This window comes from Rhincodon typus, chromosome 3, assembly GCF_021869965.1.
Source record: "Rhincodon typus isolate 14 chromosome 3, sRhiTyp1.1, whole genome shotgun sequence".
In the NCBI taxonomy this organism is placed as follows: Eukaryota; Metazoa; Chordata; class Chondrichthyes; order Orectolobiformes; family Rhincodontidae; genus Rhincodon; species Rhincodon typus.
In genome coordinates, this window is record NC_063334.1 from 20,267,250 (window position 1) to 20,291,301 (window position 24,052).

Sequence of the window (24,052 nt, forward strand, 5' to 3'; positions counted from 1 at the left end):
TTGGTAAATTTTCTTCAACATGTCATCAGCAGCAATGACAGGCTTTCCAGAAAGAAGCTGTGTGAATCAGTCACTGATAAACAAAGTAGTAAATAAAAACTCACAAAGACCCCTTTAAAAGGGCTGTATCAATCTGCAACCTTTTCCAACGAGAAGGATAAAGGTAGCAGATCCATGGGAACATCATCAGCTATTGCAAGAGCAGTGCTAGCTCACAAGTTATATTAATAATTTTATTGTGGTGACCAATTATAATATTTCCAACTTTGTTGATGACACTAAATCAGGTGGAAACATAAACTGTAAGGATGATACGAGGAGGTTACGACGACTTGGACACCTGAGCGAATGGATGTGATTATGGCAAAAAGTCAAAGTTATTCACTTGGCTAGAATAAAAACAGAAAGGCAGACTATTTCTTAAATGGTGAGATGTTGGGAAGTGCATGTTTCCAAAGGCACAAGTGTCACTGTTCATGAGTCACTTCATATTAGCATGTAGATGCAGCAAACAATAAGGAAGGAAAATGACATGTCCATCTTCATCATAAGGGGATTTGAGTACTAGTTAAGTGGTCTTGCTGCAGTTGTTTAAAGCTTTGGTAAAATCTCACCTGGTGTTCTGTGTACAATTTTGGTCTCTTTACACTTGGAGGGATATACATGTTATAGTAAGAGTACAGTGGAAGTTTACCAGAATAATCTCTGGGATGTCAGGATTGTTTGATGAGGACAGATTGATGAAGCTGGGTCTGTATTCTGTATTGTTTCAAAGAATGTGAGGCAATTTCATTGAAACTTACAAAATTTTTTACAGGGCATCTCAGGGAGGCTAGGACAAGATACAGGGAAGCTGGTTTCCAGGCTGGTGAGTCTAAAACCAGGGACAACATCACAGGCTAATGGGTAGGCCATTTAACTCAGTTGAAACCGAGATGAACATGAGCTTTTTCACACAGATGGTATTGATGGATTTCTGGATTAACGACATTGAGAGATATGGAGATTGTATGGGAAAATGGCACTGAGGTGGATAATTAGACATGACCTAACTGAATTGTAGACTCCCTACCATGTGGAGGCAGGCCATTCAGCCCAGTGAGTCTACACCGACCCACCGGAGAGCATCCCACCCAGATCCACTCCCCTACCCGATCTCTGTAATCCTGCATTTCTCATGGCTATTACACCTTTGAGGTGACATTTATCAAACACCCTTTCGAAATCTCTTCTTGTTCCCGCACCTCTGATATTCCTCAAAAATTGATCATTGATGGTCTCCAATTTCTCGTCTGCATGCTACCCCTCAGCAACATTATTCTCAAACGCAACCTCAAATTCCATAGGTATGTTGACAACACCCTTTTACACTATATCACCACCACTCCTGAGCCATCACTGTTTCTAAATGATCAAGCTGCTCATCCACTAACCAGCAATGAATAAGGAGAAATTTCCCTCAATCAACTTTTAACAGGACAGAAGCCTATATCCCCATTTACGACCACAAACTCCACTCTCTTGTCTCTCCCATTCTCTCTAGTCTCCTGCAGCCTCAAATCCCTCTGGGCTATCTGTTCTCCACTAATTCCTGTCTCTTGGACATCCCTGTTTGTCATCACTTCATCGTTGCTGCTTGTCCTTTTAGTTGCCTAGGCCCTAACCTCTAGCATTTGATCCCTAAGCCTCTCTACTCCACTGAAGATGCTCCTTAAAACGTACCTTTTTAAACAAGCTTTAAGACATCTGACCAAACATCTCCCTATACAGCTCGTGTCCTGTTATGTTTTAGTGCTTCTTAAGTACACAATTGTCAGCACCATTCACAATTTGTCAGATATCAAGGCAGTCTGTGTCCATTGGCAGCAAAACCTGGACAATATAAGTGACAAGTAACATTTGCATCACGCAAATGTCTGCAGTGGTCATCTGCAACATCTTCCTATGACATTCAATGCCACCACTGTTGCTGAATCTTCCATAATCAATATCCTATGGGTTACCATTGACCTGAAACTGAACTAGATCAGCAATATAAATACTGTGGCTACAAGACCAGGTTAGAGGCTAAGAACCCTGAGGTAAGTAATTCACATTCTGTCTTCTGTATATTGCAACAACTCACTGGGTGTCCTTGGCCAGCACTTTCAAAATCTGTGACCATGGCCACCTTGAAGGAAAAGGGGAGCAGATGCAAGGCAGCACCACTACTTGCAAGTTCCCCTGCAAGCCGCTCACAATTCTGACTGGGAAATATATCACCATGTCTTCAGTGTCACTGAATCAAAATCCTTTAACTTCCTATCAGCATTGTAGGTGTACAAACTCCAGATGGTTTATTGATAGAATTGGTCAAGTGGTTTTAACTGGTAAAATAATGGGCTTATTTTTGTTTTGAAACAAGATTAAATACATTTAATGTTTTATTTCATGCTCTGCCCCAGAATTCATCAAAGTAGACTGAACAAAGTCAGATTTGTGAAGCTGGATTCCCTAGAACGTCAAATGACTCATTCCACATCAGCTCAATGTTGAGCTGGCACTCAAAGTGATTTGTAAACAGCAAATGCACTGGTGTATTTCAGTGCACTGTAGCATTAGCCAAAAGTGGGAAAAGAGTTAATAGACTTCAAACTGTTGCAAAGATAAACTGTCAAGTTGATTGAGTACGGAGAGACAACCATCGCTGAATGACAAGAAGGTAGGTGGAGCCAGCGATAAACACCTAACATGCCAGAAAGAGATAGAATAAAGCATTTTCAAAGCTTTACAACTCTGTCATCTTCAACAAGTCATACATTAAATAGTCAAATGTGACTGACAATTTTCTGGTTGAGTAATACTTTATGATTCCCTTTAAATAAATCAAATTTCAGAAGCTTGAAATATACTTTTTTTTTGTAAATTATAGGGGAATTTGACATGTGTGACAAAATAATTAAACAGGGCTGCTGCAAACACATGTAATGCAATTTGGGTATAAAATCAGAAGAACCAACATTTCTCAATTACAGACTTTACTGGTCTTGAAATGGTACGAAAACAATTTTTTATGCATCTTTGATGATCAAATTTAAAATATTTGCTTCACTGTAATTGCAATTTTCAAAACTTATTCTGAGAGTGTCTAATCCAAGGCCCGGTTACAAATCAGAGTTTCAGCAAAGCTTAATGGTCAGTGATAAATTTTGATACTGTGACTACTTGAACTCTGAAAAGCACTGAGGGGCATGAATACAGCTTTTACCTTTCTAAGATTGAACTACTGGTTGCAGGCAGCATGTGGATTTAACCCAAAAGTGCCACTCTGGTTAGATTTTCAAGTAATTGAAGTGTTGAATTAAGTGCATAACTTTCAGCATCTTTTCCCCAGTTGTATCATCACAACCGTTGTACGCTGGGTTTGTAATTATATAGTGCACTAAAATCACTTTAGGCAAGGTACCATGACACATACATTTGTGCACCAACTTTGCATTAGTTTGACTAAATTATGTAGAAGTAATCAGCGGACAGAATTACCGTGATGCAAATTATTGATTTTGTCAGACAACTAATAATTTTAGACAGCATATGCAAAGAATTTGCATTTTTAGATAGCTTCTTCAGAGTTAAAACTTCAAGGAGGTTAACAAAAGGGTCAGTAGTTGATGCTGAGCAGTAATGCCTTTCAACTACTTGAAAGGGGTGAAAAGGAGTAATAGATCAAACATCACCAGTAGTTGAATACTCTAGCATGAGGAAGAAAGAGAATTTGCATCAGAACAAAAGAAACTCTGCTAAATTAACAAAATGAACAGCGCATTAACTATAAACTCTGAAGTAGGGTTGGAATGACATAACTTACGCACCAATTACTTTGAACATGTCAATTATTGTCACAAGGAAGAAAGATTAAACCCCTTCTTTGGTATCTTGGAAGAATTGTCCTTTTTCAATACTTTCATGGAATAATTGGCTGGATATAATATGTACCATGCATTCCTGTTTGTATCTAAATTTCACTGACATTCAGCCAATCAGCTGGTGGAAGGTAAATTATTACCATGGCACAGTGTGTAGATAAAGGTACACAGATTTATAAAGTGTTCAATAGTAAAGAGACATTCTCACAGTCTATTACAGTCTTATTAGTCAGGTTCATGTCAATATTGTAAATCCTCAGCTTTTCTTGACACTGTGTAATGATGCATTCCTAATCAGAAACATCTTGAAATATTCCAGACTTATTGATCAATTCAATATGGGATTTGGAGCTTCATACGTGCATTTCAAATGAAGAAAGGAATTTTTTTTTTCACCAAAGGCAAGTCAATAACTTCAGCACCCTCAGAACATGAAAGTGGTGATTCTGCCAGGGATTTTCAGGCTGGTGTGCCTGATAACTGCTGCTTTGACAGGAGAATTGACAGTAGCTGCTCGATTCCACACTTGGGAATACTTTGAGTGGTAAGCCATTTCATATAACAAATCTAATATCAATATTTTGTAAGTGGAACTAGATATAAACCGGTTTCATATAGTGTCTTGAGACTGTGCAGCGGGGGGTGGATGGAGAGTGCTTGTGGTGGTGATGGTGAGGGGTGGGGGGTCGTCATGGAAGATGGGGCTGGGGAAAGGGGGGAGGAAGAACCATTACAGAGCAAGTGCCAGAGGACTGAAGTGAGATAAAAATGACACCTTGGCGCTGTGGTCCGAGAGAACATGCAAGAAAATTCCAGGAGACTACAAGTCAGTTAGTTTAACATCAATGGTGGACAAGGGTTTGGAAGTAATAATCAGGATGAGAATAAATCAACGGTTGGGGAAGTTTGAGTTACTTAAGAAGTTGCAGCATGGATTTCTAAGGGGCAGATGTGCTCCACTAACAGATTTATTTTCTTGTAATTGCAGAGAAGGTTGATGAAGGGAATGCAATGGATGCTGCCCGCATGATTTTTAAAAAAAGAGTTTGACAAAATACCATACGGCTGGTTAACAAAACGGTGGCTCAGAGTAGGAAGCTGTGTGTCAATTTGGATACAAAGTTTGTTTAAATAACAGAAAAAACGTTGGTTTTCAGACTGGAAGGTGAAAGCCGGTGGTGTTCGCCAAAGGTCTGTGCTAGGAGCACTGCATTATTGATATAAAAATACTTGAATCTCAGAATCAGAGTAGAATTTCAAAATCTGCAGATACTGCCAACTTGGAGGAGTGGCAAATTGAGTGTGATAGTAATCAACTGGAACAGGGCATAGAGTGGCGGGCAGAATGTGGCAGACAAGTGGAAGATGGGACTCAATACAGCTGATGCATGAAGTAGAGGGAAAGGCAGAGTAGACTTAATAGCATAGTTTGAAAGAATGTGCCAGATGCAGGGACTTGGGGGCCCAAGTGAACTGTTCCTTTAAGATGGCAGGACATATTAAGAAGATTGTTAGCAAAACATATGTGAAATTGCATTGGATAATTCATGGCATGGAGTACAAATGCACACAGGATATGCTAAATTCTTGCAAAGTTCTGGTTGGGCCATAACCTCTGGTTACCACACGAGGCAGCGTATAAGGGTCTTTAAGGGGATGCTGAGGAGATCTACCAGACCAGTTCCAGGGATAACAGAATTTAACTACAATGTTATATTGGAGAAGCTGGGCTTGTTCTCCTTGGAGCAAAGGGGGCTGAGGGTAGATCTAATAAAAACATAGACAACAAGGTGCAGGGCTGGATGAACACAGCCCACCTTGTTGTCTCGGATTCTCCAGCATCTGCAGTTCCTACTATCTCTAATAAAAACATATATGGTTATGGCAGGTTTACACAAGGTTGACAAAGAAAGATTTGTCTGATTGTGTGACTTATCAAGGACAAGAGGAGGAAAAACTAAGGATTTGGGCAAGTGATACAAAGAGTATGTCTTAAAAGCTTTTCTTCAGTGAGTCATAATAACCTGCAACTCAATGCCTATGTGGGAGGACAGTGCAGCTGGCAATCGATGATTTCAAAAGGAAATTGGATCGGTCCTTGATGGAAATAAATTACAGGGACAGAGCAGGGAAATGGGATTGACTGGATTTCTCCAAAGAGAGACAGGGTGGGCAAACTGGTCTGCTTCTGCATTGCAATGACTCAATAATTTGATTCAGAGTTGGCTGCTTCAGCTAGAAGACTGCAAGGTGACTTGCTGAGCAGATGCTCAAGGCTTTTGTTAATAGTGCTAGATTTATCATCAATCTCTTTAAATAGTTTCCCTACAAGCTCATGGAGAACCAATATAATTGGTAATCACAAATCAATGGGTTTATTTAATACTGATGACTGTCATTTCAACCCTCTTCAAGAGGATATCAACTCTTACCCTTGCCATTCCACATTAATGGAGCCATCGTAAAATCGATAGCTGAAACAAGCAAAGAGAAAAACACAAATAGAACAGAATTGTTCACATTGATTCCCAATGAATTGATACACATTAATGAACACAGTGAAATTAAAACAGAACAAAAAATTGGACCATGGGGGGAAAAAAAAGGAAAAGTCACCTTGGAGAAACATTGACAAACTTTTTCTTTCAATTCTTTTCAAAGCACATTACGTTTGTGAAAAGATTTATTTTCCTGGGTTGAAGATGACCCAAATCAAAACTACATCTAATAGTTCTAGACAACTATATATAGAAAACAAAAGATCATTTTCAAAAAGGACAATGAATTCCATGGAGCTGATCTATTTTGCTGAAATGACACTCCAGCGAGAAGTTGGAGAAGGTATAATTTACAAAGTATGAAAATGTCATGGATTATTCAAAAAGTTTTGTACCACTCTGCACAGATTAACATTTAAAGGTATTTTTTAAGATAATGTACCCAGGCTGACCCAAAGTAATGCAGAAACTTTAACAAGATTGACAGCATTAAAAAGCATCCACATCAAGCAAGGATACCTGTATTTGCTATGCAAGATTACTGGAGGCAGAAATGTACGTAATAGTGCGTAACATCAAGCATAACGCCACAATATGGGTTAAAAAAAATAAGCTGTACGTAATAATAGAATCAATGTGCATATTCCTCCTCTCTACATTCTATTGGTAATTCTCCATTTCAGCATTGAGTGATAGGGACAAAACTTCATTCTTATCATCATCACTTGTAGGACTACAAAGGAAATTACATTAGGTCTAAAGGAATATCAACGGTGAAATTTTGCCCTCCCCTGTGTGGCATGAGCATGGTGAGGAAGTTGAGAAAAATGGAAAAAAATGAATAAAATCAGAACTTTGTGTCGAGAAATATGTTCGCAATTTTCTTCTCAAGACGTAACTAGCAACTTCATAATCTGACCAGTGAATAACCATTATCTTATTACAATTTTATTAAAATGCAAACATACGTTATTTCTTTGTCATTTCTCTTTATCCTCTCCTTCCCCAAAAATCAGTTCAAAATCATCTCAGCCTTTCAGTGCATGGAGCACAGGGACACTAGTATGCAACTTGACTTCAGACACACACACGTCACGTTTCTACATAGCCCTTAGCTCCTTATCCTCTCCTTCCCCAAAAATCAGTCCCAAGTTAGTGAGTAGGAAGCACAGATACCTGGGAGGATTTGTAGTTTTGGAGGATGAAATAGATGATAACTATCGAGTGGTCATGATGCATGCAATATAGAGACGTGTAGCCTTCTTTGGTGAGTGATATGTGCACTGGCAAAATTAGAATGAGTGGCGAAGAGGCAACAGAAAGGTGGTGGATATACTTAACATCACACAGCACAGATCAATGAGTTTCTTCCTGCCCTGATCAGTATCCCACTTCAACCAGGAAGCAGCACTGACCTGGACTGTAATTTGAGGTCAGGCTGACTTGATTTGGTGGTGTGCAGTTCCGAAGAAAGTGGACGGCCATTTTCTCCAACACCCTGTCCGTCAGCATCTCCAGCCATACTGGTGCAGATCCACAGAGTGAGGGGTATTTTCTGGCTTGCACTGTCTGAAATGGTGTGCCGCTGGGTTTTAAATATGATGCCAGCGGTACGTATGCTGGAAGGTCCTGCCCATGGCAAGCACCACCATTTCTGTGGCTGCATGAATCTCGAAGAAGGGCACAAAAGAGCCCAGTGGCACAATTAACAAAGTGAACAGCTGGAGATTGCATCAGAAAGGTTGTTGAGCCAAGGCATCTTGAACCTCACTCAATAAAACAGCAAATGAAAACTGGAAAACTCTACACATGTTTCAGGCAGTTACAGCTGCAATACGGTATGGCAACTAATCAATCTGACTGATATTTGACCACCACATCACTAGCCCTTTCAACATCTTGCATAAAAGTAAACAGCCTCAGAAACTACCTCTTCTAAGTAAAATTCAAACTCCTTAAAGGCAGATAGCTATCTCACCCACTGCATTGTACTACTTCAGACTAATGGGAACTCTTTTTCCAAAGGACCATGGATAGAGCAAGTATAGTACATGAAAATGAAGTTTATGAATTTTATAAGCACTCAGGCAAATACAAACCCAGTCAAAATATAGTTTCCAGATGAACATGTTGGCTGGGCACCTGTAATAGTTTTGATTGAAAACCTTTTCTTTTCCACACGGGAAACTTCTAAGTCTTTACAAATTTTCAGGTCTTTCCATATCTGTGTTGCCCACACAGTTGATGAAAGCTTCTACTGAGCAAAAAGCCAGACTCACTGAAGTTGATCATTGTGTGCTAAAAGGCTACGGGTGTTAAATTTGCCCTACTAAATAACTTATTTGCTTGAAAATGAACACAGTACAGAAAGTGCAACAAATAAAACAAAGGGCGAAAGCAGGCAAATGGCCCAGAAACTTTTCAATGTCATGTTCAACTGAAGACTGGGCACCGATTCTCAACCAGCAACGGTGCTTTTTTGTAAAAATGCTCAATTCTCAAGACATCCAACTGCAACATTTTCACTGTCAAGTTCAATTCCATTAAAGTAGATTTTTTTTTAATCCTTCTCTCAAATGATTGCACATGAATAAAAATTAGTAATCAAATAATAATTTTCAACCGTGCCCCAGGCATACATACTCAATAAGTTATAGTCTGGTTAAAGCAATGTCTTGATAAATATTAACTCCCAGAGGAAACAACGTTTAATCAAATCCATATGCCTATCAATAAGACCAGAACAAATTAAAGAGATACAATGATTACATCTTTCAGGACCACAGACATGTTTGGTCAAAAAGTCACAGATCTCTGATGACCACAAAGTGTTAAATAATTGGAATGGAGAGTCTCAGTAAGTTGTGATTAACAAGATGCATCCTGCAATTGGAAAAACAAGTCACGTCCACACATAGACGCTGACATGCACAATGATAACTGCTGCAGTTTTATGTGCATTGCTTCCCTTCTCACTGCGCTCTTGAAGATGGGCTTATGCTTCCCTGAGAGGCTTGTTGGCAAGTGGATGGAGGAGTACAAAACTGAGTACAAAACTGTACAGGCATTCCCTGTGCCTATCTGCCTCCAGTGCAATTCCACACATAGTGGGGAGGCATCAGGTGGCCTGTTCACTCATCGGCCAATTAATGGACTCTCAAGGGCTGCTTCCTGCCATTGCTGTATTTTCTGTGGTGCTCACTGCTCAGGCTGGTGGTGAGCAAGGTGCTGGGTACGCATCTCCTTCACAGGCATCCTGTGCCTATAAGACAATACTTTCTTCCCCATCATTCTTCTCCAACCTCACATTTGCTCTCTGTTTCTCCACCTCTGCAACATCAGCCAAATCCTGGCCTGTTCACTGCAACACCCCTACCTTCTTCAATAATGTCTGCCATATCTGTCTTCAGTGATACCTCTCTCCCGTCTTACCTCTGTGCCCAGCTTCAGTGACAGTCACTTTTGAGCTCTGGGTGCAGTCCAGGCATTGACCAATGCTCCAAATGTTGCCTGCCATTTGATTGGCTAGCAGCTCTTGGAGGGGGGGTGCAAACTTCTCACCTTAAACCACTGAATGGCCCTCTGATCCATTAAATGGCTTTGGGACAAAGGTGCCAAAGTGAGGTGAGCTAATGTGCTCCTAATATGTACATAGGGGCTGAAAGGGGTGGGAGGTTGCTGTGGATGTAGTGACATGGAGAGAACAAGGCTGAGTATAAAACTGCACCCATTTCCCGAAGGTTCAGGGAATTCATCACCAATACACAGACAAATCACTTCCCTTCAAACTTCTACATAAAAGCTGAATTCTGAAGCATTAGAGCATATTGGTTAAAAAAAAAACCTTCCTCCAGAAATTTAAGCTGGTGGAGCAGAGTTGAGTAGTTCTTTATATCACATTCCATTGAATTTGAAAGGTCTATATTTCCATTGGATTTCCAAATAAGTTGCAAAAGGAAATGAGCCAAGACTTGAAAGATGATAATCATTAATGTCGGTCATTAAGATTCACACTGCAGAATTGTTGCTTCCAAAGGGATTCAGTGTGGGCTAACCTAACAAATAAAACAAAAGCCTCTTCCCACCTTTATTTGATGCTACATTACAGGCTGAGAAGCAAACAGAGAAAAAAATAATTTGAAGATAAACTTAGAAAATGCTTAATACTCAGCAAGTCTGGCAGCATTTGTGGAGAGAGAAACAGAGTTAATGTATCAGCTCAGTGACTTTCATCAGAACTGATTTTCCTTTTGCAAAATATTTTAACTCTGCTTCACTCTTCCTTTGTGACCATTTTCAGAATACCAGAAATTTAACTGCACACATTTGTTACTGTTCCTAGATGGGTCTTGAACATTGAAATGAAAACATTTTAAACATAATATTTTAATACTAAAGTCAAGTCACTATGTTTTTTTCTGAATCGCTGAAAAATGAGAGAATTCTTTCATGGACACTTTGGGGAAAATCATGCTCTGACAATGCGGAGTGATGATCAAATATTCCAAATGATAGTTCAAGAAACTTGCCTGATCCTCCATTTTTACTAAAAGCTCGTGAAAGCAAGACTTGCTACATGCCTGAGTGGAATTTGCTTCAAAATTCAGATTGTATTGGTGTATTGAATGGTATACAGGAATACAGAGCACCCACACACATTCACAGACACCTCTTCGATTAGCGTCTTCTTTGTTCTTTTCGGAAAGGCCTTTCGTAAAAGCATGTGAAAAGTTTGACAGCACTTTACATTTCAGGATCTGACTTTACTGCTTTAAGTGTACTGGGTACAGGCAATAAGAATTAATCACAGGTTTTTCACTTCTGAAATTTAAACCCAGGCTTAACTGATGGGATGGAACCCCTTTTGTGTACTAACCGTAAGGGTTCTCTGAAGCTTGGATACTAGGAACTTAGTGCTTAGTGGCCCATAACTCGCGGTGCAGAACTCTACTCAATTAGCCATTTAATTCAAATAAGTCAAGAGGTGGCAATGGAAATGGAAACCATCACATTGGTGTCAAGTGACCACTTTTCCACGATGGAAGCTACGTCATATTACTGGGCTATGAGAAAGTTTCTAGGCTGTGTAGCTATCTATGCTATATGTTAAATAAGGGTGTAAGGGTGAGAATAGGTTAATATTGAGGGCTGCCTTAGACACCACTCACTATGAAGATATTGTATGGATACATCATAATAGAACCACTTACGATCTTGAAGGAGTAAACCTACCATTTGGGTAACTTGCAATGAGTTGCTGACAAGCTAAAAAATACTCTTACTTATTTAAAACAAATGTGTCTTCTCATGAGATTGCCTACCGGCTTTCCTCTACTATACCAGAACTAATGCCTGCTTTCGATCCATCTTTTCCTCCAATGGATGGTGACAGCAAACTTCCTGCATGGAAGGCAATAATGCAGACTACCTCTTTGGTGAGTAATAAGGACTGCATATACAACAGTACGCAGCAATATGGATTCCACTTAGCTGACATCTGTTAACTGACACAGCTTTAAGAAGCCTCCTAAAATTGGTAACCAGCACCTGGAAGAGCTGAATACTCATGAACCTTGCCGAAGGATCCTTTATGGCAAGATAGAATCTATAGTAAATAGTAAAAGCATTTTACACTTGGCTAAGGGACTTGCAACACAGGAGAGTTAGTAACTTCCTGGACCTGGAATGATCGTCACTCCAAGGCAGTTATCGATCAGAGACAATCTGTGGTGCAGTCCTGAATCTGACTTCAGCTGAGGAGTGAATAGATTTGGACCGAAAAAGGATAGATCAAGGTACTTTCTAGATGGTATGAAGTTAAATGCAGTGGATTCCCAAAGAAACATGGGGTTTCAGGTGCATAGATCGTTTAAATGTCACAAACAGGAACAGAAAATAATCAAGAAAGTTAATGGAATACTGGCCTTTATATGTATGATATCAGAGGCTTCAAGAACAAAATTAGGATCTCAGGTGCATAAAGGAAAAATTAAATACAAAGGTGCACACTGGGAGAGCTACAAAGAAAGTACTACAGCTCAACTGAGCATTGATGCCAAAATGAGTAGACATCAAACAACAATAAGGACAATGAAGGGCCATAGTTGCAATTCAAGCTGACGTCACAGACTCAAGAACATCGCAATGCCAGAATTAAAATGATAAAAGAGCAGATTAAAAGCCTCAGCAAACAAGGTGCAATGAACTTTCATAACATATTATTGTTGTTTGGGAACTTGGGGGTTCATAAATGGAAGAAAAACACAGTTCAGTTTTCATTCTTGTGAACATCTGATTTGTTTTGTCTAAAAGGTCAGAAAACAACTTTGTTCAGTGCGATCAATCAAACAGCAATTGCAAGAAGTCATGTAATTTTAGCTAAAAGAACATCAAGCCATCCAGCCACAATTGCTAAGGTATTTGCTGACTTGGGTTAATGACCCAGAAAGCGAGGTGGGGTGTGGAGGGGTGTAGTGAAAATAGGTTCATTCAGAGAAGATGTAAGTAAGAGCATCAGTGCTCTGAGTAGCCGTCATTGTCAGGGCATGTCCTGAGCTGCTGGAAAGAAAGCCGAAAGCAAAAGGTTGTGGGCAACAGGTAACGGGGAACTGATACCTGCTTCACAATCAAGGATTCTCACTCTTGAGTCAGAATGTGCATCTTGACTCCAATGTTCTGCAAATGGTAGAAGGAGTCAAACACAGCTAAATTGAAGAAAAAAAAACTCGACCAAGAAACAGCAGTCATAGATCCTTAAAGAGAATCAAGGATCTCAAAGCTGACTGTCAAGCTTGTGTTATGCATAGGCCGCAGTAATGACAGCCATTTTTCCCTTTAATTTTCCCCACCAGTCTGTTGGCTCAGACTTATTCGTTTCTAACCTGTTGCCAATGACTAATTCACAAGAGATAGAAGTGAAGAAATTACCTACCACCTCTACAGGTGCAGTCATCAAGGAAATGGTTACAAATGCATTGAATTCATCTTCTAGTTATTCCAGGCCACTGTTTGCAGCCAGTTCTGAATTTGAACATGGTACGCACTTCCTGGGATTCCCAAAATCAAACAGGCAACCAAGCATGGGTCTGGACTGCCAAAAGGCTTTGAAGAAAAATGCTGACTTCTGTACAGCAAGGCTAAATTACTGACCCAGCCAGTTTATTGTGGTTTATTACTGTCTCTATTGCTAATGGGCAGAAAGTTGAAGACTTAGCTCCCTATCTTACAAAAGAAATTGACTCCACATTTACATTCGATGGGGACTACCAAACTGTATGTAGGAGGGAATAGTCCTAACATGCACTGCATGCATACTCTATAATGGTTTTTCTTTTTTTGTTTATTCATGGGATGAGGGGCATTGCTGGCTAGGCAGCATTTATTACCCGTCCCTAACTGCCCACAGGGCAGTTAAGAGTCAACCACATGGCTGTGGGTTTGGAGTGACATGTAGGCCAGACCAGGTAAGGATAGCAGTTTGCTTATCTGAAGGACATTAGTGAACCAGATGGGTTTTTCCCGACAATCGGCAATGGTTTCATGGTCATCATTAGATTCTTAATTCCAGATATTTATTGAATTCAAATTCTATCATTTGCCATGACGGGATTTGAACCCGGATACCCAGAACATTATCTGGGTCTGTGGATTAATAGTCCAGCAATAATACCATTAGGCCATCGCCAAACCCCCACCCCTCCCCCCGATGACCCTCAGTGAGACAGCTGATAAATTGGAGCCATTGACAATAGGTGGGGATATGGGTAGAGACAGGAACAGAAATCACAGCCCATGTGCAGCTCCTGGTTAGGGCCTCTAGCTCTGTCCGAGTACAGTGGCCCTACCCCTGATCAGAGCACAGCAGCATTAGAGCCCTGGGTTCTTGTTATTGAACTCTGACGTATCCCTCTGTCTCAGGCCCTGGATTTGGGATTTTAAGAGAAAATCTACTCTCAGTCAATGAGCTGCAGACACCTCAGCCCCTTGGGGATCAATTATCCACCACTGCTTGATTGGGATGGTCCCAATGAGGAACATCACAATGAAAGTGTCTCTCAGCCCTCGCTCTGTCAGGAATAGCATCAAAGTCGACAAACTTCAACTCAGAGACCTAACAATCCTCCAAGTCCAAAGTGAATGCATTCTGGGAACAGTAAAAACTCAAAACTTGAGTTTGTGAAGTATAACTTTCAATTAGTTGCTTACATGAAATAAATCACATCTGATTTAAGACAAGTGCCTCATCTCATTAGCAAACAATGTCATCCCACTACCTTAGATCAGTCAGGCCCTAAAGAACCCTGGCATAACAGAGGATGTAACAAGCCTACCACAGGGTGAGTAACAGTGCGAATAAGCTTATACAATGTGGTGGGTCAGTGGTGTGGATTGATGATGCAACACCCTACACAGATTGAGGAATTTAGAGCAAGGGGACATAAATACATGATTAAATGGCAGGAATCTTAAAGGCAGAGCTGGAGAATTGGAGACTGTGAAATGAATCACTTGATCTAATGACTGAAGCAGAGATCATGGATGGAATCTATTGAAATTTCTGGTGAGCAATAAGCAACGGAGGCAGGGAGGCACTTAATTCTACAGGAGGTGAAATGTCAACTTTCTAATGGTGGGATGCAAGTTGCGAATTAAGTTGGCAGCAGATTAAAGGCCAAATGTGGTTCCTGACAGCGTTAACTGAGAAGCTATGTTTAATGCATTAACATGTCATGCATATTCATCAAATGGCATCATCGCCAGATTAAACTAGCTTTGCAATCAAGTCAGCAGCAAACAAGAAATGCATGCCTTCAGATTCATGACTGGTTAAAGGTGGCATGCAACGGAACAAAAGTTGTTTTCCCAGTGAATTCAAAATGAAGAGAAGTTGCTCTGTTGGAATAAGGAACTTTGTTAGACCGGGGAGAGGAGGTTGGAGGGTTGCGTCGCAGTCAGGTCGCAGCTATCCAGGGAGGTCAGAGCATGACTACTTGTGTGAGGGAGGGAGGGAGTATATCAGTAGCTCTTGGGATCCAAGTGTGGCAGATGGGGAATAGGTGGCAGTAGTTCCAACTCAAAATCCTCCACTCAGACAGTCACAATTATGGTGCTGGCTTTCAGAGAATCGATGCATGTCTGGGTGTCATTTATATCTGGCACCCAGACTCTTGACCCCAGGAGGTAACAATGGATTTCCTGCATATCTCATGAATACAACTGGTTGAGCCACTCGACTGTACCTAGCTAACTGGCTGGCTGTAACTTGATTACTCACGGCCAACTGTCGTTCCTCCAAGTTGAAGGCCTACTCACTTTAAGTCTGCACTGTTGTGGCACTCACCACTGTGACAAGATTCTGGCCCATATCTACACTTAAAAATACCTAATGTGGGTTGTGAATGGAGAAACAGATATATGCATAAAACGGAGACATGGCATGAGAATTATTGCTCATTCTCAAGGGAACCACCAACACACTCTGAGAAGCTTGAATGGTTTGTTACCACGGTGCAAATTCCAGATATTTTCTAATCATCATACTCAGAGATGTTACTACACATTTCTAGAGCAGATGGAACTTGAGCCCACACCTCCTGACTCAGATGCAGGGACACTACCACTTCATCACATGGTGCAATCAGATATAATGACCTGAAAATACATGACACTGAGAAATTGCAAATGGGAAACAATGCATTTCTTACTGATTCAGACAAAAGCCATCAACCAAAAAGAGATGCACTAAAACAAAAGCATTGCTGATGTATAGTAAATATCTTAATGCGTTTGTCATGCATGTGCAGATATATTCAGCACTCAGTGGTACAGTTTGTTTGATAGAAAGTACAGGTCATGCATCACTGATTTTTTGCAACTTACAAGAGCTGGCTGTTAATGTAAAGGCAATGATTAATTTAGTTTTACAGGGGTATAAGGTTGAGGCATGGAAAGATATTCAAAGTCCTTTAGAAAGAAGGACTCAAATTAATTACTGAATTTTTTTGGCATTTTAAGATTAAAAGATGACTGAATGGAATAATATATCAATGCATAGTGCAGTAAACCAAATTCCAGTGAGGTTGTCCTACTGATTGGGGAGTTTTTGCAAAATTTGATTGACCTTTGAGAGTTTTATGCTGATAGTAAAACACCACCATATTCACGAGAACATACACAAGTTAATTATAATTTCTATAAAAATTTAGAACAGAACCCAAAGTTCCCTGAAGCTGGATGTCATGTTAATAGAGAAGAACATTCAACTCTGATTAAACACTGTCAAAAATCATCCCTACGGCTCACTATGTAATCTTTAACAGGCTTGCCTACTGTTTTGTAATTCAGCAACACATTGTCAGCATCATTTGTATATTTTGACAGATATGAAAGTTTATTTCTACTCATCTTCAGCGTAACATTAGCAGAAACCCTCGGCAGAATTTTATGATGTACTACCAGTGGGTGCCCTGGTGTGAATGCCCATAAAGTTCTCTGGGTGGTCCTCCCATCAAAACCTAGGGTCCCACCCTCACACCGCTTCAGTCAGAGGTCTTTAACTATACAACTACTAGCAGGAGTGGAAGCAGTGCCTGCTCAGGCCTCAAGCACAAAAAAGGGCGGTGGGTGAGTGCGTCTCTTGTGGTTTTCTTCAACATGCGGCTACACTACTCGAAGTGAGTAGGACTTCAACTTAGAGGAAGGACAGTTGGCCGTGACTAATCAAGTTACAGCCAGCTGAGTAGCTAGGTACTGTTGAGGATCTTGCAGTAAGGAGGAAAGGTGAGACCCCTCACTCCACCAGGTTTCACTTCTCCTCCTCAATGTGAGATCCTTCACATACCTGGTGCTGCACTCTGGGACTTAAGAATCTGGGATCTGCTTATAAGCCCAGTCTTGCTGTTACCGACATTATTGAGCTGGTACCCAATTCGTTTTGACAACAGCTCTCTGAGGTGGGAGTTCCATCTGAGTGGGGTGGGTGGGGAGGGAGTGGGGCGACCATTCCATCTCCAGCTTATTAGCATCAGGAGAATGTTAAATGATTTTGGGTCTACTGTGATCACTGGTGATTTGTTCCCTATCCACTCTCCGGGTGGGGGAGGATGAAAAACTCCACCATCCAAAACATTCTGCTCCCTATTTAAAGCTCAGACATGACTTCTCTTCAAGGTATGACAGCAGAATGCGAGACGTCTCATTACGTTTCCCAGAATACAACCCAAATATGGTTTCACATTTTGGATCCTTTCTCTTTATGGGAAGGAGCACATTAATTGCAAGATAACAAAAGACAAAGGATGATCTTATAAATTCCTGGTAGTCACTCGATACAGTGGCACCGGAATGGATGACTTGTTATAACAACAAATCAATCTTTATTGATTAGTCTACAACAGATGCAGACAGCTGAAGAATAGTTGGACCAAGGACTCCAGCAGTGATACCCTGAAATAATTGGCACACAACACTCTCAACCAATTTTTTTTCGGCTAGGTATGACTTATCCCCTCAATTCTCATCGACTTTACCCTAGATGTCACACTTAGTCAAATGCTGCCTTCATTCTCATGGGAATCCACTGTCATCTCACCACTGAATTTCAGCTCTTCTGTCCATCATTGGACAATCTGGGGTACAGTAGGCCTGGTAGAACACAAACTGAGCATTGCTGAGCACATTATTGATGAGTAAGGGGCCATCTTAAAGCGCTGTTGATAACACCTTTCATGATTTGCTGATAATCGACAGGGCTGATATGGCCGTTATTCACCTGATTGGACTTATTCTGCTGTTAGTGCACATAGCTGGAGAATTGTTAAAATTTGTTGGGTAAATACGAATAGTGAGGATCTACTAAAATAATTAAGCTAGAGGTGTAACTCTTTATGTTGTGAAGACTGTAGCCTTTGTGGCCAGCCATTTCTTGATACGAAATGAATTACCTAAAGACTGGTTCCTGTGATGGTGGAGATATCAGGAGGAGGCTTATATGGATCAGCCTCTCAGTATATATGGCTCAAGATGGTTGTGACTATTTCAGCCTTTTGTGTCAGCCATTATTGGGTTGCTAACACTTGCAGCTCAGTCACAAGATTTTGCATTCAAGTCCTACTCCACAGCTTGAGTAGAAAAGTAGCAGTTGACACTTGAGGCAATAAAGAAGTGCTGCAATGCTGGAGATGCTTTATTTCATACGAGTCATTAAACTGATGACTGACTAGTTCCTCAGGCAGATGTGAAACAGCTGACAGCACTATTTTGAGGAAGATGAGAAGGGCTGTCCATAGTGTCTTGACCAATACTTGTTCCTCAATTAACATCACAAAAACATTATCTGGGCAGATGCATTTGAGACAAGTAGTTTGACAAGGGTAAGATCAAGTATTTTTTCCCCTCATAAATCTGCAATCTCAGGACTTAGTCAATCAGCAAGAAGTGGTTCTAATGAGCTAACCTTGGTGATGTACACCGAAGTCCTCCACCCAGAGTATATTCCGTACTCTTGCTTTCTTCCGTACTTCTTACTATTGGTGTACAACATGTTATATGTATCATGCTCATAGGATGTAAGTATTGATGGAAAGAAGAGCCACCTCCTTTAACTGCTGCAGTCTATGTAATGACAATATACCCACGAGGCTATTAGGAAGCAGGTTCCTGAGTTTTAACCCAGTGACAGTAAAAGAAAGATGATACATTTCCAAGAAAGGTTGCTGTTCAGTGTGGAGGGGAACGCGCAGATTGTGGTGCTTCTATGCAATTGCCTTTCAAGGTGATGGGTCATAAGTTTCGAAAATACTGTTAAAGGAAGTTTTATGCGTTGCTAAAGTGCATCTCACACACACTTTATTGTGTGTCATTGGTGAAGGGAGTGAATATTGAAGGTGGTGATTGGGGTGCCAGTCAAGCAGGCTGCTTTATCCTAGATAGTGTAGAGTTTTTTTGAGTGCTATTGGAGCTATATTCAGTTAAATGGAGAGTATTCGATCATACTCACGTCTTATGTCTTATAGGTGGTGATCAGACTTTAGTGAAATACTGATTCATGTTTGAGGATAGTATGTGCTAATCATCAGATACTTGCATTTGGGAAATAAACACTGTTTCATCAAAGTGCCAATATCAGATTTAAAGAAAAACACAAATAATTGTGGCTGTTCAGAGACAGTAGAAAATTCTGTTTAGCTGCTCTTTCAAAAACATTTTAGTTGGATATTTAATTGGAAGCAAACACTCCCAATGTAAGTGAAATAACTTCAGAGGCCAGCATCCCAGCATCAAATCACCCATTATTTACACGTGCATAGTATTTGACACTGGTCTGACTTCCTCAGAGCCAGCTCTCAGAGCGAACAGAACCTCTGACACTCCTACTTATATCTGTCAGCCAGGGCTCCCTGATTGGATGAGATTAACAGCCTCAATCAGGGAACTCATATTCTATAAGGTCCACTTGGCTGACCTCATTACAATCACTACACAAGATGCTGGCGATAGTGTTGGGGAAAGAAAGATTAAGTTTGCCTAAAAAAAACATTTTTTTACATAATTTTGAAATTTTAAATTTTTCCAGCTGAGCAGAAAATAAGTGGCCATTCTTCAGGTATGGGTGGGGGTTGGGGTATGGAGGGAGCAGAATCATACACTGATGAATTTAATATTGTGCTAGAATGTTGAAAGTCTCTGGTGTGAAAATAATTAAGATCACAGGAATCTTCCAAGTCAAAACAAAAAAAGTTACAACAAAGACTCACAACCACTATAAACAAAAACAAAACAATTTACTTGCAGGGCTGTCACACTAACCTGCCCTGAAGGTGTGCTTGAATATCAAAACATCCACCTGGCAGTCTGCTACCTGCATAAAATCCTGTTGCAAAGAAAACACCCCACAGAATCTAGCATTTTGTCCCTTTAAATTCATCAAAACTGCTTGCTTCCTAGAGCAATGTGTTGAGATTGCAGTGCTGATCAGATTCTCAAATGACAATCTAGTGAACTGAAACACAATCTTTTTCACAGTGTGTGCATGGGGCATGGAAATCATGCAAGGTCTTTTACACGTAAGAAATATAACTAGTTTTGACAGAGTGGCCAGAGGAAGTGAAAATAAAGACGAGGGGATGCATATCAGACTAAATGACTTGTGACAGAAAATAGATGCTGGTTCAAAATTCAGAAGGAAAAGAAATGTTCAAATGGATATGATGTTGACTATCTTTCAAGTCACCCCATTTATAACCCTGCCTGAAAAGGGAACCTGTGGTGACATTGCAGCTGAGGAATAGATAGCTGGTTGACTGTTACTTAGCATGTTTAAGAGTTTGAACACAGTTCCGGCTGTTTCACAAATTCCATTATCAATTCAAGGAATTGTGTGCCAAGGTGATAAAGTGCAATAGCAGCATCCATACTAGATCAACAGCGAGATAGGTTTCACATCGGTGGCAACTAACATCTTAACATTACACAATCCTTTCTAGTTATTGAACAAAGTTCAAAGGATAATGCATTGTGCAATTGTTAAGTAACACAAAAGCAGGCAAAAATCTGGGAACTACCTACTCATTTCTGGATTTTAAATTAACAACTTTCTTAAAGAAGAAAATGTTCATAGAAGTTGATGGTAGTAACTTACTTGATATTGTCCAAACAGCTAGATTCTGGCTTCAACACAGTTGTATGATGGAACATCTTGTAAAGAGCAATCCCAAGAAATATCACATTTAACTGCAAATTTAAGAAATAAAACAAAATGAGGTTTCGTTTTTCGTAATTTTAAAATGTCATCTCTTTTAGGGTTCCTCATGCTCTACTATTCCTTTCAATTTTCTACAACAATAATCGCCATCATGGTAAGATCACTTTCCCTTGGGAGTTTTTTCTTCTTCAATGAGAATATTGAAAATTAAAAATCAGTGCCATTCCTCTATCGCAGATCACAAATTTGAATGAATCTACATGCATTGATGCACAATGTATTGAGAATTCCAATGGTCTGTTGCGATTTCCAGATTTCTGGTGAACTGTTTTTGCAGTATCCAGTTGTAGTAGATTAGGAGAATCACCACTACAGAACAAGATGTTCACTGACAACTTCAGCAGCAATTTTCAGAAATTCTGCATGAGTCAGAATTGGCATCATCATTAAAAAATTGCACAGCTATAATTAGGAGCAAAACAAATTTGAAGAGTCTACTTAAGGTCAAGGTAATCGGAGATTATAATGAACAATACTATGATATATTTTCATAAATTGGAGGTACTAAATGTTAAAACACCCTTTTTTATATTTCTTAATTGGCTATTTCATCACAGTTATTCTTTATGGACCTATAGCTACAGAAATAACAATCATATTCTTGTTCATACTAAAGCCCTATAATTGCTCACTGTGGCTAACTGGTCAGAGAGGATTATTTATTTTTAAAATGAATGCCTATAAATTAAGGGCGTACAGCGAAGGTCCAGTGAAAGTCTGCTTTGTGCCCTTGAAGGTGTTGTGTTAATTAGCAGCACTTACCATAATAATCAAGGTTGCAGGACCTATAAAGCTCCAAATGAAGTAGGTGTCGAGCCTCAACCAACATCTGTAATGAAACGCAAGGGACAGCATTCAAGGTCTGAGTGCAGGACATACATCAACAGCAGTGGACTGACAGAGAGGAATGTACTCTGCAAAATAAGCTGCTGAGAGCCAGGAATTATTACACCATTGTTCATTTAAATGTTGAATTATGGGCACATTTTTTGACAGCACAATTGATGGAAGAAGATAATTAACTCTCGGAAAAGCAAGCAGAGAAATGGCACAAGACTTGATGACAGCACATGTGTGCTAGCACTTTCTTCAGCTGTCAGATAATCATCACAGGGAAATAAAAACTTAACATAGCCATTGCATTTTCGAGCTTTAAGCTGCTTTCTCCTCCCCATTAACTACAACCTGTCAATCATTTATTGAACGGGACTAGATCTTAGCTTTGGCCGAGTAAAACCTGATCCAAAATAAACTGAAGAGCATGGTTTGAACTTTGATGAGCTGTGGTGATTAGGCTCTAAGGTTGTTAAAACTATGTCCTATTAAAAGCAGGAATAATTCCTGGCTTTAAAATATTGTGGAGAGCTCAGACAGATATATGACCTTTAACTAAATTATTAATCACCTAATTTCCATTACATTCAGCAGGATCAAATTTGGAGCTCTCTTGAAAATTGCCTTCTTCGTTCAGTTACATTTATGTGATAAATGGATAGAATGGATTTGACAAGTCCAACTGAATAGAATTACAAACTTTAAAAAAAAAGGGTCTGGATGTGCGTTCAAAATAAGAATGAAAATTAATTATCAATCCCATAAACTTAGCCACATAAAAATTGCTTAAATGTGCTGTTATTGATGAGGAATTGCAGAAACATGGGCAGAAGACTTCACTTGTTTTAACAAAGCATTCCAAAGAAGGATGTGATAGTTGGCATTATGTGCACACAGGCGGAGTACTGCAGATATTCAAAATCTGAAATAAAAACAGAACATGCCAGAAATACTCAACAGGATAGGCAGCCTCTATGGAGGAAGAAAGAGGATTAATATTACCAGTCAACAACCTTTCATGAGAGCTGGGAAAACTTAAGAGATGCAACAGGTTTTAAATGAAAAGTAGAAAAGAATGTCTATTAAAAGATTTTTCTTGCGCAAATATTTCTATCAACTTCTTCTGTTTTCATTCACAAAACATATTTTCTTTTGCACGAATAAAATTTTTACAGTAGTACAGTTATTCAGAGGCTTGTCTAGTAATTTTGATTATGCAATGGTACTTTAACCAGCTGCTTTTACTTTAGCACATCAGGAGCTTGAAGTTCAGAGCCTGATGGGGCCAGGATTAGCGAGATGTAGAAGCAGGTCTGGTGGCTAGGCTGTCAATTTCCTCGCCCTATTCTATTCTCAGGCTTACTTTTCCCCTCACAGGGGGAGAGGGCAAGTAGGGGAGCATAGGGAGGTAATATTGGCAGTAATACAGGTAATGGTTAGAGGCAGTGGGAGGCGTGTGGGTTGTGGTCAAGATGGCTGGTGTTTTTCAGTCAGTCAATTTGCAGCTTCCTGCATGTATGGCAGTCAGATAAATGAACAGAATGGATTTGAGAAGTCCATCTGAATACAATTACAAACTTTAAAAAAAAAGAAGGGTCTGGACGTGCGTTCAAAATAAGAATGAAAATTAATTATCAATCCCATAAACTTAGCTACATAAAAATTGCTTAAACATGCTATTACTGATGAGGAATTGCAGAAACATGGACAGAAGACTTCATTTGTTTCAACAAAGTGTGGAGGAAGCTTCTGTTATGGACCAGACCAAACACCCTCAAAAAAAAATCAAGGAGATAAACTAGATCCTAACCTTTATTTTGTTTAAAGGCAAGTGTAAGGTGCTGTGTTCCAGATGTGATTTGGTTGGTCAAACTACTAGTCTTTAAACAAAACACACTTTATTTTTACACTACAGTTAAAATATAAACAAAAAGAAAAGAAGTGGTATAACTTTACTATTGAAACGCTTAACAAAATATTGTTTAATTCCTACTCATCAACTATTCCAGTATAGCAGCATCCAATAAACACACCCTTGGCAAAGGCAAATTCAA

General features: G+C 39.8%; 1 protein-coding gene across 6 annotated transcripts in view; it reads right to left on the minus strand.

Moving 5' to 3' along the window:
• Positions 1–24,052, minus strand: part of adgrl3.1 (adhesion G protein-coupled receptor L3.1) — a 607,182-nt gene that overhangs the window by 50,487 nt on the left and 532,643 nt on the right. For all 6 annotated transcript variants that reach the window (XM_048595033.1, XM_048595030.1, XM_048595031.1 and 3 more), the window contains 2 exons: positions 21,927–21,993; positions 21,042–21,133 (listed from right to left, as the gene is read on the minus strand). In XM_048595033.1, coding sequence (XP_048450990.1) covers positions 21,042–21,133; positions 21,927–21,993 — 159 coding nt within the window. The remainder of the gene's footprint in view (positions 1–21,041; positions 21,134–21,926; positions 21,994–24,052) is intronic.